The following is a 13,816-nucleotide window of genomic DNA, read 5'->3' as shown; positions in this document are numbered from 1 at the left end:
TTGCACATGAACCACTTACTGCTTGGACAGTCCCCTATTTCTTTGTTGAGCTATTTACTGGCAAGAGACAGCCAAGTCCAGGAATTAAGCATGCATGGAACTTGGAAAAAAAGGGACTGTGAGCTCTTAATATCCTCTATCCATCTATCTGAAGCTGTTGGATTGTTGTGTTGACCAAAAAGTCTAGCATTGCTAGCCAATAGGAGACATAAATAATTAGAAGCCACTTCTGGAAGTGTTAAATCTTGAACTTTTGTTTCCAGCTCTCAATCTGCAAAATGCAGACACCAGTGATTTACTTCAGAGGGCAATTAATATGTCTTCCCCCACCTCAAATCAAACTTATATGGAAACTCTCTATATGCTGAGACAGGTCTTTAAATGCACGACCCTGAATACAAAACATGTCCCTCTTACATTGGATTATTTCCTATGGATTGAGCCAGAGACAAAAAAATCCCCGTAAACTCCTTGTGACTCAGAAAAAATTATTCCATGCTGCAAGCCAGTCTCTCCACCTCAGACAAACTATTTCCCAAGACCAGTTCTAATGAGTTTAAGATTTGCATGCAAAAATTCACCATGTGTTTCAAAAATTTGTTTTATAGGAATCATTGTGCTTTACACACTTTTTTCCAAATAGTGGTAGTTAGATCTGGACCTCAAGCCAAGCAGCAGATGTTGGAATTTCCATGCAGAAGGCGGCTGCCAGTGACCCAGAGGATCCCCTCTTACTAAAGAGCTGCTGCTTCCATACAGAGTCTGTTAAGTGAGAAGGAATTGCAGCGTATGTTACATTCATGTAATTTTAGGACAAATCTGTGCAGGTTTTCTTCCTTACAGGGGGAAAGCCTTCTGCATTTTGGAAGGGCAAGGAAGCAAAAAAGCATTTCTTTATAAAAGGCAAAACACTGCAAGCGCAATGTTGATAACTCACCCACTGGTGCTTATGATGCCTCAGGGACAGAACTTTAATGGGACCTGAGACTTGACTTCTAAACCTCTGCACTAAACTTATGTAAGAATGTAATCCTGTAATGTGCTATTTATGGTTAGCTTAGGCAATCTTATCTAAAAGGCCTCATGAGAAAAGTTATGCTCTAATACATATGGATGTGATAACATCTATTCTAGGCTAATCAACAGGCATTTGTACAATTAAAAAATGCCCAGTCAAGATTGAGGCTGCATTAGCTACAGATCTCAGTAGGCTCTTTAAAGCCACACTGGCTCCCAAGAAGCCTGGTTTGACAAATATGTCCCTAGTCAGAGCCAGAAAGATTAATAGAGGGTACCTTGTCAGATGAAGTTGATGCTTGCTTCACACTGCACTAGCATTTTGCTGTTTTGGACCAAGTGTTTGCTAGTCTGCACCAGGCTCCCTGGCTCTGTTCTGGTGCAAATTAAATACTCCTTGATGAGAAAACTCACAAATGGACTGTTAGATAGTCTATGTTGGGATTGAGATTGGATATGAACAGTGTCAGGCTTGGCTCCCTCAGCTTCCAAGAGCACCGAGCACACAGCCAAGCTCAGTCTGTGTCAGAACAACTGATACCACAGAGTTTATGGCAACTCAACTCAAGGTTTTTGCATGACTAAGGTTAGAAGTACTTTAAGATACCAGTCTAGCAAGATCCTCAAATAAAAATAAAAATAAACCAAATGCTCCCTACAGCTATTCTGGAGAAGATTAACTCATTTTCTGCTCACTACATCTCTCTTTGCTATAATCATGGAAACAAATGACAGTTTTCAACCACTTCTCTCTCCATAAGGTAAACAGGTCCCATGCATAACAAACTCTCAAGCCAAATGATATAATTTTCCCACATTGTCATGTCCATATTCCACCTCCACAATGGAACTACCAGACTTAGTTACTCATAGCTTCATTGCAAACAAGAAAAGGGATGAAGGACTATCAAAGGCTGCTTGAGGACTTTGTCAGAGGCATTACAAATAGTTTAAGCAAATCAGACTAACAGAGAGGGTGAGTATGTAATTTTCCTGTATTCTGTTGCTTCTAAACTGTTCTTTTGATCTGAACATCACATACAAAGAAGAAAATACAATTTTAATGAAAATCTTCCTTTCCCTCCAAAATCCACACACATGACCATACAGAACTTCCATCAAAGTCAAGAATTTATAATACCAAACTTCACCATTTAAAGGATTTCATGCTTGAAACTCCCCCTGGATCATTATTTAAAAAGGTTGCACAATCAGACTGACATACCATGAGACTTCCTTTCCTTTTCAGCTCTGCTTTGGTCATCCTTTGATTAATATCACGCTTCTCAGAAATACGTACATTTGGAAAAAGTCTTCCCCCACACACCAAAAATAACCTGTATCATGCTCTGTCTTCAAAATTGTTACGAAAATTACCCCTGCTGCATGTCACACCACAGGCACAGCTGAAAAGAAATCAAAGGCATTACTTACTAGGAACTCCAGACACCAGCCGTAGTGGACGTAATACTCGGAAAGCCCGCAGTGCTTTAACATCGAATCCGGCACCTTTTCCTCCTATTGAATTCCCCCCATCTGCTTTGGTTGCTTGTTCTAAAATTGCACTAAAAAGCCTGCAAAAAGAAAGAGGAAACAATCTGTAGGCAGGCAGCAAGGCTCGGGCTACACAAGAACAGAGATCATCACCATCATATCACCCAAAGTATCTCACAGACCTGTGAAGGGTGTCACACCTCTCTCTCGACATTCCCATATGGTGGAGGAGAGACAGACTCTTCCCATATGCAACAGCCTATTGGGGATGTCTACAACATTTGCAAAACACTTGTTTCTGGAGCAGACATAAACACGACAAAAAAGCTCCTCCTTCATGCTACTCCATGGCTCCTTACAGCCAGCTATGGGCTACCAACATTTTGCTGTCTTTATTAACCAATCCACCTTGGGGGAGAAAATCATTACCCTCAATTAAGCCAATCATTAATTATCTGCCACCCATTTTACAAAGAATTAAGAAGCACCAATGGTACTGCAGGTAGAACTTGGTGTGAACTTGAGCACCCTTCAAGGGGCAAGTTTTTAGTTAGAGTGTATGCTCACATCGCTCGCTTGTGGATCCATTTGTAAATCCCCTGATGCACTGGCTAAGGAGAGTGCAAAACTGTAGGAGTCTTATTATTAGAATGTTTTATTATACCAGCCTTAATGTTTTATCTTGGCTAATAGGAGTAGAAGCTTTAAGGAGAAGATGTCTCACTCAGAATGCATTTAAAAAGGCAGAGCAAGGAAGAAAAGGCAATGTTCTTCTGTAAAAAACCTGAAGGCTCACCCTATCTGTTAATAAGAACTTGATTTAATAAATTAGCTTTCAGGAAGCAGCTTCCATTTTTCTGGTAAAACATTAGAACATTTGGGGGAGAACGGATTCCTCATGAATTTGCTAATGATATTGCTTTCAGCCTTGAAATCCTCAGCTTGAACCCAGCCAAATTCAGTAGAGGTTAAAAGCTGTTCCAGCCTAAATGGATGTTTGGAGCTCTGTAAATAAGGCTTGCCTGGGAGTGGCAGAGACCCCTTGGTCTGTCAGGTGCCATGGAGGTACCACAGACAACTTGAAAGAAACTTCCTGGGATGAGAGAACCAGTCCAGATGGAGAGCCTGGATACAGCAATGGTTTCTCTCACAGACTTTGTAGTCTGTGGTGCCCCTGTCAGGATCTCATCCATATCCTGATTGGCACATTCCACAGAGAGCCCCCAGCCCATGGGTCAAGCAGACACTGAGCTGGCTGATGGCTTAACAAGCAGCTCCAATGCCTGCAGCCTGCAGATAAATCTTACTGACAGGGTCACAAACACAGGGAGCTTGTCCTGGATATTAAAATGAAGATTCATTTACTGAAACATCTAAATCAACAGATTCCCCCAGCACTAAATCCACACAAAAACGTGGATTAGGGAACAGCAAATGCTAAATTCCTTTCTTAAGCAGGTTTTCGTTGGGTTTTTGTTTTGTTTGTTTTTTTTTTTTTTTTATTCATATTGAATGTCTTATAAAACTTGTCAGCTGTGACCAAGAAACTCCTAACTTGATCTATTCAAAGCATCAACTTCAAGCACTGCAGAAAGATTTAACAACTAGGTAACAAGCATGGGAAAAACTGTGTGTGAGGAGGTTGGATGCTGAGTTTGTAGGTGTTGCAGAAGCAGGATACAGAGAAGGAAAAAGCAGAGCCTATGAGAAATACTGCATTGACTACAGATATCACAGAGACACCCAAACTAGGGTTGATGCAAAGAATGGGAATTATTGGAATGCATGTATTTCTTAAGCTGTGTACACAAATTAGACACTTGCAATTATCTGCTGGTCTTCATAATAGAAACACTGTAGGTCAAATTTGGCCCAAGGTATTTTCAGTAAGTGACTGATTAAGCTCTAGCAATGTGCCCTGTTTCACATTCAAACGTTTCTATCTTTCTAGTCCACAGAATTCCCATAATAGGTGATGAGTGACACACCTATACAACAGACCCAGTCTCCCGGGATCCTCTAAAGGAAAAAGGATTTACTGCAAAAAGGCTTCTAATACTGTTTTTCAGCTCCAACACTAGGAATCTCAAGGAACTTTGAGTCAGAAATTGTGCAAAACTGGGGGTCCATTTTCCTGATCTCCATTTTCACTGGCCCCATGTCTTCCCAAAGAGCACCTCTTGGCACCAGGGCTGTTTCTGCTGCCACTTGTACAGTGAGCAAACCAGACTGCTCTAGAATTCTGCTGCCCAAGCAATGTCCTAAATTAGTTCAGGAGGAGCAGAAACACAACCAGTAGGACAGCTCACTCCTCTAGAGATAGAGCCTGCCTTCCCAGGCTAGTGCAGCTCCACTGCAGGCCAGCTGGCCTTATTTTTGTGCTCCAGCACTGGTGTGCTAAATGTTCTCCTTTGGGGTACCCACAGTCATCTGCTTTTGCACTTCAGGAAGAATTTGCAGTAATTCCTGCTGCTCCTCATTTAAAAACCTACATTTAAACTTGAATTGTATTACTCCTGCTAATCCTGCTTTAATGCATTTACTCCATGCTTTATATCTCCCCTGTACTAATCCTGCTTTTTTTTCTAATGCATTACAACTTCTTATTTCTCCCATTTATTTCACTCTCCTTGCTCTCTGTATTAGGGCCTAGCCTGTGCCCAGTGTGGCCTACTGAATCTCTACTCCACTCATCAAGTTTGTAGAATATATTGTCAATTTTTCTTTGACCTCAGCACCTCCCTTAATCAGGCATGGGCAGACATTCATGATGTCCAGCTACCTGATGTTCTTTGGTTATCAGCTAATTGTTTTCTGAGACTAAAAGAGCTGGATGGATGTTAAACTACTGATACAAAAGATGAGGCCAGAGCCCCTCTATCTTATATAGGAAATTCTGCTCTTTGAAGAAAACCTTTTGGGAAAGTTTTCAGTAGGTATGGTGGAGGGAGGTGCAGTTCTTTATCAGTAGGTGAGTTAGCATGCTACAAGCATAGGGTGAGAACACTGTGCTGACAGAGAAATAAGAGTTTGGGTGGTACAAAAAAGGCAAGAAGGCTAATCTCGTGTGGCCACTGGAAATCTCACCATTAAACTTCCCCTCCTCCCCTTATTTACTTCCACCTAACTACTTTCTGCCAGTGTAAATTCATGCCCCATTTTAATTTGGATATCATACTTTCCACTGATGAAGCACAATTAACATCACCTTTATTTCTGATTTTCATTTGTGACATGACTACACCTTAAATAAATTCATCTGACAGACATGAGCTATAAGAGCAGAAAACCAAATTTTTATCACATGCATGGATGGACATGCTCCATGCTTTGTTTTGGGTTTTTTACATTTACCTGTGAAGTAAGAAGCTAGCTTCACTGGTTTTTTTTTCCTTGTATTTTTCTATTTCCCTTTTGACATTTGATATATCAAAAGGGTTTTCACTTTGCTAGATGACCCACCCCAACAGCAGCATGATAAGGCTGTAACCTGCTCTTCATCTCTTCCTCTGTGGGGAGCACACTGTGATTTTCATAGCATAAAAAAAACTTGTCAAGGGCCTCCAAAATATAGAAAGAAATACCAAGGCCTCTGTTTTCTAAGGCAAAAAATCAGCAGAAAAACACAGCTGAAAAAAAAAAATCCTCTTGGGTATATAAAAAAGAGTAAAGCACAAAGGTTTTTTTCAGAGTGTTTTACAGTTCACCTGTGATTTGTGAGTGTGGAAATGTTTGGATCTTCCCCCTAGAAACTCCCCACAGGTCTTCAGCAAGACAAAAACTGGGACCACATTTTCCCATCTGCTCTGACTTCAGATTTTGTCCAAATATCTGCTTCCCTTCCCAAGTTAGACTATAATACTGCCTTTCAAATTACAACACCTTTTTCTCTGGCAGTAGTTACAGGTCCTAGGAGAATGACTGTGCTTGGCAGACAAACCACAGCACTGCCAGGAAAGACAGATATTTCCTCACAATATTGTCAAGCTGGTCTTCTCTCAAGAGAAATTTCATAATATTAAGGGGTATCACAGTGATATCTAAAAGTTTTAGTGTTTTCTTAAAGAGGAACAGCAAAAACTAAGGAAGTGGGAGACAATTTGGCTAACCATTAGTGCTTGGGGGTTGTGTCTCATTGAGTGGCTTAGGGGTCTGGTTTCTACTATCAATTAATAATGTTGGTAGAGCCTCTGATTGATATCCTCACACAGACATTCTTCAAAGCAGCATTTAAAGTGCTGCTAAAGCAAGGTCAGAGGCTATTTAAAGAGAAGTCAGATTCAAACTCTAAAAGACATAGCTGATGAATAAACAGGTCTCCCACACTTCAAGAATGATAAGCTGCTACAAGCCTACAGTCTAAAATGCATCCTTTCACCAGAAAACAGAGCAGTGGTGTTCAGTGCTTCCCTCTGCTGCTGTTGCATATTCCTATGGCCTTGTTAGAATCACTGACTCTAAAATCCCTTTGGATACCCGGGGATGTATCTTCAGAAAGCAGGGGAAAGTATACAGGCACATTGTTAGAAACATTTTTACAGGAACTGTGACTCCCCTCTAAAATTTATACCTGTTCCTACACATGTCCATTTTCCTCTTACTCTACTGACTAGTTTATTTTAAGGTAAAGGAAGCCAGATGTGCTATTTTCTATTGAAGTTATATGTGGCCAACTGAGTATAGGTGGATTTGAAAGATCTAAAATATGTCTTTTTTTTTTCTCCTTTAACTTGCAACAGTACTTTAAGAAGTGCTTCCCACCTAGCCTGTTTTGAAGCAAGGGCAGTCATCTTTGAAAATGAAGATAATTAGTAAGGCAGAGCAAACACAAATGGCAATTACCACAGTCACACCATCCTTTGCCCCACACACCAAATAAATCTCTCTGCCTTCTGCCCCAGTGTTCAAATTACTCAGCTTTCTCCAATAGCTCCATCAATAGGTAGAAAAAGGCACCACAAGGAAATGTTGTTATCAGCACTTGCTTTCTTCCTCCACCCTCTCTCTCTTCCAAATTTATTTTAAACCTTTTCCATGGGGCTTCCTTCCTGGCAAAATATTCAAATACACTGAAGTTTAAACATAATGTCACTGAGGGATTTCAGACAGCCCCTAGGAAAAGAAGTCAGGGCAGGAGAGGAACAGATGGTATCACCAAGTAGATTTTGCAGAGGGGCTGTGGAGAGGAAAAGCAGCACACCAGCCTAGGCTGTGGTACTGTACCAGTGAGTTTAAACAGATAAACATCAAAGGAACCCATCTGGCCTTGAAGTGGAATCTGTCACTTGAGATTGTTGCTATTTAACAGAGACCTTGGGGTCTTGGCCATGTTTATTATACTCATGTAGTCCTTCCCCAGTTACAGTTTTTGTTCCCCATCTACTGACTAAGAGCTGCTGGAGGCAAAAGCAGACAGAGGAGCTGAGAGCTGCAGCTTGTGTCATTGGCAAGGGAATTAATTTCAGCCTGAATATCATCTTGCTGATTAACTGCCCTCGTAGGAAAATTGAAAAGGACTGTACTTAAACTAGATATAATGCTGCTCTGTGATTTCTGGAGTCTTGCTCTCTTACATCCACTGGAAAAAGAGGAGGTCATGTGTCCTCTCTTTAAAATGCCTCTTTCTCATAAAAATGTAAAGGGAATAATCACATCCACAGGAGTTTTGTTCTTCAATCTTTCTTCAACTTAGGCAGCAGTTTCCAAATAGGTGAGATATCTGAGGGCACTCAATGGCAGAACCAATGATAGAATTGGACATCAGTACCAGGGGAGGGGGTGGGGATTTTCCAGTTTTCAGGTACTGACATGCTAAGGCATCCTCTGTCTGTGGGTAGGAAAAAGATAAGCACAATGGGTGTTGCTGTAAGGAGAAGCTTTATGCCCACGTGGAGGCAGAGAGGTCTTGAGACTAAGAATAGGCTTCAGCCTGTTCTCCCTCTCTTTCACTGGGAATTCTCCTTCCACCCACTCTTATCCATGGTGACAGGAAGTGGGAGGTATTGGGAAGCACACAGCACTTTGCTGATTAAATATTTTGGGGCCGGCACAAAAATGGTCAGGGAGGCGGATTGGTTTGGGGCAGAAATTGTGAGGGGGTTTTGATGACTAGGAGTGTCCCTTTTGACGTTTTCCCTAGGAGTTGATGCAGGGTTTCCTTGGGAAAGGGGTGAAAAGACTACAAATTTTTGTGGGCGATGAAACTCTCTAACAATGGAGTGGTGGGAGGATGGGACAAATTATTCAGGCAAAGAAATACTTGTTCCCTTTGTATTCAGAGGTAGTTTACCCTTCACCTCTTCCCTTCAACAACCACAATTCCAATTCTCTGCTTATCTCTAACCCTTAGGCAGAAAAAGCAGAAGACGTATTATTTTGCTTTTATTCAAATAAATTAAATGCCAAACTTCAAAATATGGAGATGAATAAGAGAATTAGAAAGGTTGCAGCTCAAAGTGGCAATTTGATCTACAATAGTAAAACTAGGCTTTAAAAAGGTGAAAAGATTAAAAGGGTCAAAATTAAAAGTGTTGAAGTCACCAGCTGAGCAGTGCAATTGAACTGAGGAATTTATTTTTGTTTGTAAGCAGGAAAACCTGGGATTTAAATTTTTCTTCCATCTTCCAGAATGAGAAACATCAGCAAAAGTTCACAATATGGCAGAATTTATCTGTCATCAAACTACTAATCTTAATTAAGGGATTACCTAGATATTAAAAAAAATAATTCATACAGATTAAAAACAAATGCATTTTCTTGCAGTTAAGCAGATTCAGGCAATTGACTTTATCTAACAGCTTTGGACTGCTTTCTCTTTTTACCTCTGGTTCCCAAAGAGCAGCTTAATTTCCCTGTTTTGCATACCATTAAAATGGTGTTTGCCAGAGGAACAGGATGGACAGCAATGTCTAATATCACCCATATGTAACAAAGCATTGACCCACTGTCATGGTCCCAAAAGCTGCCAGTATCCCCATGTGGACAGTGCCTTGAAAAACAAGCTGTTGGTACTCACCCTACTACCACAATTATAAAATCTAGTAAATTCCAGCCATTGCGGAGGTAAGCGTTGGGGTGAAAGAGAAGTCCGTATGCTATTACTTTTAAAAATGCTTCCACTGTAAAAATTATGAGAAAGAGATATTCCACTCGTTCCTGGGGAAGACAAGAGAACAAGAGAGACACTGGTTAGTGTAAGTGACAAATCACAAATCGGGATGTTTTCTTCTGTCCTGGTCCATCCCTGCAGCCTCCAGCTCGCTGGCTGCCACCAGGGTACACCTCCCACTCTCAGCTTGCTGGCCAGAGGGCTGTGCTCCTCAGCCTTGCATGGCCTGCAGTCACTCTGACAGTACAAGGGGCAGTCAATTTTAGTTCCATTCTGAAATTTGCTGCCCTTTTCTTGGCAGGGACTGACCCCCGAACTGGCTTGTGCAAAGCAGGAAGGGGGAGGGTCGGCAGGAGGTTCCCAGCCCTCAGGGCAAATATTGTCAGCCATCAAGAATGAGCTGCATCCAGCCCTTTTCTGCCTCTGGAGAGGAAACGTTGCTGCATGCCATACTGTGGAGAGAGATGGGGAAAATTAAATGAGCCCACCTGAGACTGATGTGTGTGTCAAATTGAGCCTTCTTTGGGATTCCCTTTGCTGCTGCTGGGGAATAAGTAGGCTGAATATTGGTGATAAGTGATTCACAGATCAGGCTGACTAACACTAGAGGCTTTTAGTCATTCTGTCAGAATTGTACATATCCCTGCAAAATGCACGCTGCAATTAAGCATATCCAAACAAAGGCACTTGCAGTTACAGTAGAGCCTGATTTAGGACAAGAAAGCAGGCTTTTGGAGTCACTACACAGGCTCACCATCTCTCATCCTCAAGGCTTTTAGCCCCAGTGTGGAATAAGGATGGCAGTATTGCAGAAATGGTAGGGAACTCCACCTAAGTAGGAGGGAAACTGCAGCATTAGGTAATCACTACACAAGTGCTGCGTGGCAAGCTGAGTGGGAGGTAAGTACATGAAAACTAGATGACAGCAAAAGGAGACCAAGTCCCTACAAGGTTAAACTACAAAGTCAGTAGAAGTTCACACTGAAGAAATAGAATCTGAGATAAATACAAATGAAAACATCCTAGGCATTCCTGACATATCTTAAAGGATACCCAGCACAACAGTCAGACAGGTCACTATTTTTCTTTTCTGCTCCAAATTGCAACTGCCCTGTTCCTCTGTCCAGCTGAATGTGTGTGTCACATTTTCATATTATACAGCAATATAGAATGAGCAGGATTACAAAAAAAAAAAAAATTAGTTCCATCATTTGACAGCTGCCCATTCAAATATCTTCCATTCAGCTCTGGGTAATTAACAGCTCACAAGAAGCCTGCAGATAAAAAAAAACCCAATTGCTAGTTCATCTGCATGTTTACATTAATGTGATATTTTAAAAGACTGAGAAACTCAATCTGACAGTAGCAGGCACATGTTTGTGCTTTAAAATATTGCTGGTTTGCCTCAGACAATGCTTTCCCAATGCCTGCAGTATCCCCCAGTGCTTAGCACAAGGAATGCCTAAAAAAAGAAAAAGTGTCATTCTGCAGTTATCTGATCCAGTAGTAAAGCTTTTGAACACACCCACAGCAGAGGATTTGTCTGTCATTGTCCCAGATGGAGACACAGCAGCACACCAAGGATTTCCCTTCCCTTGAACTCAGAAAAGGAAACAACAGCATACAATACTATGTTCCCAGCTCTACAAATAGTAAGTGCTTGCAACCAGGAGTCCAACCAGGATCTTGAGCACGGGAAAGAGCTCCATGATGGCTCCGTGAAAGGACTGACAGAGCGGCCCTTCTCCTTCCACTACAGCTGAGGGCTGAACGAGTACTGATACACAAATCACAGCCAAGCAGACCCAAATGATCCATCTCCAGGCACACATTTGTAAAGCAGACCGGCTATTGTGGAATCTCTCAAACAAAACCAAAAAGAAATGCAAAATCACCCCGTGATGGGAAGTCCATGTGGTCTTCCCAGCTGCCCTGCACCTTTGTGCTGCCTCATGGCTCTACCAAAATGGCCCAAGGCCCAAGCCCACACAGACGACTCATGGGAGCTCTGCCTCATGGAGCAATGCCCCAAGGACAAGGTAAAGCCTGGGTAGAGATTAAAGAAAGATGAAAATGAGCTGTGAGGGGGAAGAACCTGCCCTGAACTGAGGATGGGAGTAGGGAGTGCTGGGCCTGAGGTGGACATGGCCCCACTAGTGCCAAATGAACACCTTTGAGGATGGAAGTGAAGATTTCCCTTATGGCAACCCAACCCAACAATTAATCTTTCTCACTCCCTGTTTCAACCAGGGGCTTTGCACAGTTGTGGGCGAGCTCTTTTTCCCCTCTCACAAAAAGGGCCAAACTACTCCTCACCCTGCCTTGGAGGCTGCCCTGCACACGCAGCCCATCTCCCTCCATAAACACGCCCAGGCTCGTGACAAAATGTTGCAGGCCCTAAAACCTCTTTTAGTAGCCACAGCTGAGATGGTACAAGGGGATGTGGAGGAGCCCACCCACTCATTCAACAGCTCTGGGTCCCATTAGAAGCAGGTGGGCAGAACAGGTGAAAGGGAAGGCCTAAGGCTGATCCCGTGCCCAGCAATTTAACAGCAGACACTGTCACTGGCCTCCAGGGACAAATGCTGCTGCCAGCTCTGTCTGGCTTTGTGCGGCACAGCCACAGCACTCTGCAGGCCAGCACAGCCTTTCCACTCCATGAATTTCACTGAAATACCTGTGCTAGTGCCAGCAGAAGGAGGCCATGAAAGAAAAGACTTGGGAAAATTCTGGAGAAACTTTTTTTTTTTTTAATTACTATTTAAAAAATATTTAGTGCTGTACAGAGCAGACAATATATCAACAACTAACTTGTTCCATTTGGCTGGGTTTAGGAGCCTCATACCTTTTCTGTCTCTAAAGATGCCTATGGGAATACAGACACTTTTTGTTATTGTAATAAATGCTGCTTGTTGAGCCATGTTATGGGGGTAATAATATGCCAAAGTATTGCACACACATGCATGCATATACATCTGTACACTGATATACACATATATGCAACTACAAAGCTGTTTGAATAAATTCCTTACATTTCTTCAGCTAAGGTGGAAAGAGCCATAAAAAAATAAAGTTCTATAAAAGGTTCTGAAATTAAAATAAGATACAGAATGTTGAGCTGAGGGTAGATTTTATGATCCTCTGCACTTAAATTAATGATTTCAGGGTGTAAAACTGAAGGAAAAATACTGCTGAGATCAAACAGTGCAGCTGCTCCAAGACCATTTCAGAAAGCCACTCCTGCTCAGACTCAAGAAGAATTTGAAAAGCCTACCAAATAATTTGTGTCCCCTTTTCTTCCTATACTATAAAACTAAAGAGCCTTTATGAACAGAGGATAACTCAGTAATGACATAACCAAACCGAGCTCCCCGGAATGTGGATTGCAGTCCCAGTTCTGATGCCACCTTGCCCAGGGAGGGCAGAGATGTGACTCAGCCACTCCCTGCCTCAGGTTAGAAGTGACAGGATTGTCTCTCACCCTCAGCAGCCACAGGACAATGAATTTGTCTCTGCTAAATGGGCATCTGCACTTTGATTGCTCATTTGAAGCTTTGCTCTCACAGATGAGGTAGACCAAGGCCCAGTGTTTCAATCTCCCAAGGGACTCAGCGCTGCAAAGTATCCATCATCCCAACTCTTCTGAGAAGCTAATTTGGTACAATTTTAGAAGAAGCCAAGCTAGAAAAATACTGGTATTTCTCTCTGAGAGAGTTCCCTGCTGACAGGGAGGAGGGAGCTGAGCACTGCTTTTGTGGGACTGAAAGGAGATAGCAACAGCACTGCCCCTTGGAACACTAATCCAAACCACAGCATCAAAAGAGAGGGAACTTTGGAGCTGCAAGAAAGAAGGAACAGTATTTTTTTATTTGACTCTTTGAAATGGGAGCTATGGTCATGTGGCTGAGGCATATGAAGCATACTGCAGGCTGCAGAATTACAAAGCAGGAGCTTCCTCCTTGGACAATAGGGACATAAATATTTTGAAAATCAAAGAAAAAACACCAACAAAATATGACTGGAAGAAGAGGAAGGATAAAAGTTTTAGAAAGTGGAACAGTCCCTGGAGCACACATGTTCTGGGGCTGGCTGTACTCCTGCTCGACTTTGTTTTGGGGTTTTTTTGTAGATCTATGACATGAGCATCAGCTACTCTAGCTGATAGATCAGCCAGTACTAACACTGCCAAGAAGCAAC

At 42.1% G+C, this 13,816-nt stretch overlaps 1 protein-coding gene across 24 annotated transcripts in view; it reads right to left on the bottom strand.

Annotated features, from left to right (window-relative positions):
• The window catches only part of CACNA1C (calcium voltage-gated channel subunit alpha1 C), a 464,806-nt gene that overhangs the window by 184,290 nt on the left and 266,700 nt on the right, over positions 1-13,816 (bottom strand). For all 24 annotated transcript variants that reach the window (XM_038153847.1, XM_038153871.1, XM_038153848.1 and 21 more), the window contains exons 4-5: positions 9,527-9,666; positions 2,452-2,591 (exon numbers count right to left, since the gene is read on the bottom strand). In XM_038153847.1, coding sequence (XP_038009775.1) covers positions 2,452-2,591; positions 9,527-9,666 — 280 coding nt within the window. The remainder of the gene's footprint in view (positions 1-2,451; positions 2,592-9,526; positions 9,667-13,816) is intronic.

The sequence above is a fragment of the Motacilla alba genome, chromosome 1A, assembly GCF_015832195.1.
Source record: "Motacilla alba alba isolate MOTALB_02 chromosome 1A, Motacilla_alba_V1.0_pri, whole genome shotgun sequence".
In the NCBI taxonomy this organism is placed as follows: domain Eukaryota; kingdom Metazoa; phylum Chordata; class Aves; order Passeriformes; family Motacillidae; genus Motacilla; species Motacilla alba.
Note: the sequence above shows the minus strand (reverse complement) of the source record. Positions and strands in the feature narration are given on the sequence as shown.